Here is a 3,126-nt window from a genome sequence, read left to right on the forward strand (position 1 = left end):
AGAATATTAGCTGGTAAGAGAATGTAATGTTCATGTTGATTAGGATTGGGGATGAAGGTAGCAATAAAGGGCTATCAGTCTGATCAGCTTATTAGAAAAGATTAAAACATTTGCATAGAAAAAGTGAATAAGCTTTACTCTCAAGCAATCATCGAAAACTCTAATGTATAATCTTTTTTTTTCTAAAAATCAACAATTACTTAATTGTAAAGATCAGTTCTGTACAATATCACAAATAACTTCTTGGCCAACCATAAATAACTTCTTGACCAACCACAAATAACTTTAGCTCATAATATTTAGAATGGAATTTACAGAAGTGATAGAAGAATATCAGTGATTCAGAATATCATACAAATGATTTCAATAACAAAATCGTCGTCCAAGCAGTCAGCTTCATCAACTGGCATAATGGAACGACGGAAGCGTGAGAAGGAACGAAACAAATGTTGGTTTTAGTATTTTTAATTATTTGACATCGGAAATTCCGATGTGTTTAATTTTTTGTTAAGAAAATAAAAATTATGGAAAGTTATTTTTTGCAGTATCAATGAAGAGAAAGTTACCATCAGACGCGAAGTGTCGTTTTGGTAAAGAATTTTTTGCAAAAGTATTTGAGCTATTTCAAAGTATTGAACAGGATTCCTGTGATCGGTTGCGTCAAATGCATGATGAGGTAATATATTCCCATACCGATATCTATTTACGAAAATTGTCATTGAGAAATTTGTTTAAATCTTGAACGATTAACGAATCAATTTTAATCCAGACATTGATTCTGATTCAGTAAAATAGAGTATTTTCAATTTTCTCACATGTTTTAGTAGGGTTTTGATTTTTGTATTTTGTCATTGAGCAAGGCATTCCTTGCGACTTTAGTAAAGAGGAAGTATGTATGGTGAGTTTGCGTGAATTTCAGTGCTTTAACAGATTTGTTTTCTTTTTTAACTACAGTTAGCAGCTTATTACAAAGAGCATGATTTGAATGTTATGTGGATATCAGATGATGAAGCCGATAGTAAAGAAGTTAAAGCACCACTATCCAAGAGAACTCATCAGGATATCAATAAAGGTAATTCAGTATCGCATTTTCAAACAGCTGTTTAAATTTCTATTATCAATCCTTATTCGTGATATTCACTACGCTCTCTTTTAGTTTTGAATTACATCCAGTAATGTTTCTAATTCAATCATGAATTTTACCATGTGACTGGTAGTTAGTTTGATTTTCGTTTCACACAGTTTAGCAGTGCTGTGTAAAACAGATATCATGAAAAGTATTTCGATTTTTTTTTCATATTCTTTGTGCACTAAAGGGAAATTTTTGCAGGCGATATGCGCTCTGTTAATATTTCGCGATCGAAGTTAGAGGCTAAGGAAAAATTGAAACTAAAATCGAGCACTAAAAATGTTGGTAGATTCATTGTTATCACTCTTAGTTTACCATGATTTTTTTTTTAGAAGTTCTTGTTTCGCTTTTCCAGAATTAAGATTTCCTGCAGAATTCCCAATACTTTTAGTCAGTGGCAAATAATTCACCGATTCCAACATCTTTGTTATTGTCTCAATTCGAATTAAGCGATGATTCTGATGACAATCCCTCACGGAAACTTTCCGGACCCCAAACCAAAAATTATAAAGTAAGTTTGCTGAAGAAATTATCGGCGAGTGGGTTTCGACTGCTATCCAATGATGAATAATGTAATATGCGGTAGTAACTTTAAACAACAAACTAATATGCATTAGTTTTTCTTGTCACTCATTACTCATCATTCAGTTACTTTTCTTACTCGTAATAATTATCACACGAGGCGAGGTTCTGTAATTTATTTTTCCCATAATCTAATTATTTTTACAGATTTGTTATACGTGTAGTGGTGCAACCAGTTTGCCAAATAATATGATCTTGGACTGTGAAGAATGTGATAAAACCATTCATCAAAAATGTGCTCGTCCTGAAATTACAGCTTCACAAGCTAAGGACCCACGTTTCCTATTCGTTTGTAATGATTGCAAAGATCGCGAGGTATTAATTGTTATTTATATCATCATACTCTACCGTCATTTAAATTTACATATACCAGAACAGTCAATCTGTTTAATTTTGATACCCAGCTCTCCTGCGGTATCTCGGATCTTTTACCCATGTTAATAGCTGAAATACTAAAATATTTATGAGCAATTACGTATTTGAAGACGAGATTATGCTTACATTTTTTTAGGACGAGAAAATGGGTTCAAGCTGTTCAAAATCACCTTCTAATTTTAAACAGGTGATTTTTCCCATTTCAACCTTTTGAATAAACTGCGTTAAAAAGATACAAGGAGAAAAAAAATTGAAATCCAACACTATAAAATGGATAGAGTGTTAGATTTTAATTTATCAAATGCTTCCTAGAATACCAGGGAGATTCTTCTACTAACTTTGATAAATAGGATACTCAACACAAGGAAAAAAAGTGGCAAAGCAAAGCCATGAAATCGACATAACAGGTCATTTCTCTTTAATCAGTTAGTTTCAGGATGAAAAAGGAAGCATGCGAAAGTCTTCAGAAGAAAGAATTCAGCCACTAAAACCAGAAAACGATATTTTAGTAACATTCTCAAACTTCGCTGCTAAGAAAGGTTACTATCCTTTCGGTAATCTTATAATATTATGTTTGATTTGCAGAAACCTCCCTTTTTCATTTGATTTTTCATTTCTAACATCACTTCTTATTTCTGCATTAATATTATTTACTGTTTTACTAGCACTGCTATAAATAATTGTTTGAGTTTAATGTTGAATTTGATTCCAGTTGAATCCTGAAAAGTAGAATTTCTGGTAAGAACCATTTTCGATTCATTTGCATCTCGATATGAAAAATGTCTCTTTCCCAAAACATCTAATAATTATTCCAGCAAAGAAATCCGCATCATCAGGAGCCAGTGGTAATTCGAATTTGCAAGTTGGTAGCGTCACGATAAATAAAGTTCTTCCTTCCTTTAGTGCGAAGGATCGGAAATAATTTGATTCATTTCCTTGATTCTGTTATTCACAAAATTTCGAAAGAAGAATCTTGAATTTTAGGAATGGAATTTTACAAAATTGGAATGGAATTTAGAAAAGTAATTCTAGTATTTATT

General features: G+C 32.0%; 1 protein-coding gene across 1 annotated transcript in view; it reads left to right on the forward strand.

Annotated features, from left to right (window-relative positions):
• Positions 1-357: 357 nt before the first annotated feature.
• Positions 358-3,126, forward strand: part of LOAG_14004 (hypothetical protein) — a gene marked incomplete at its 5' end in the record, with an annotated part of 3,523 nt that continues 754 nt past the window's right edge. Inside the window, 8 exons of the mRNA XM_020448751.1 lie at positions 358-448; positions 546-676; positions 955-1,072; positions 1,331-1,410; positions 1,521-1,640; positions 1,859-2,026; positions 2,223-2,273; positions 2,523-2,625. Coding sequence (XP_020301129.1) covers positions 358-448; positions 546-676; positions 955-1,072; positions 1,331-1,410; positions 1,521-1,640; positions 1,859-2,026; positions 2,223-2,273; positions 2,523-2,625 — 862 coding nt within the window. The remainder of the gene's footprint in view (positions 449-545; positions 677-954; positions 1,073-1,330; positions 1,411-1,520; positions 1,641-1,858; positions 2,027-2,222; positions 2,274-2,522; positions 2,626-3,126) is intronic.

Source organism: Loa loa (genome assembly GCF_000183805.2).
Source record: "Loa loa unplaced genomic scaffold supercont3.76, whole genome shotgun sequence".
NCBI classification, from domain to species: domain Eukaryota; kingdom Metazoa; phylum Nematoda; class Chromadorea; order Rhabditida; family Onchocercidae; genus Loa; species Loa loa.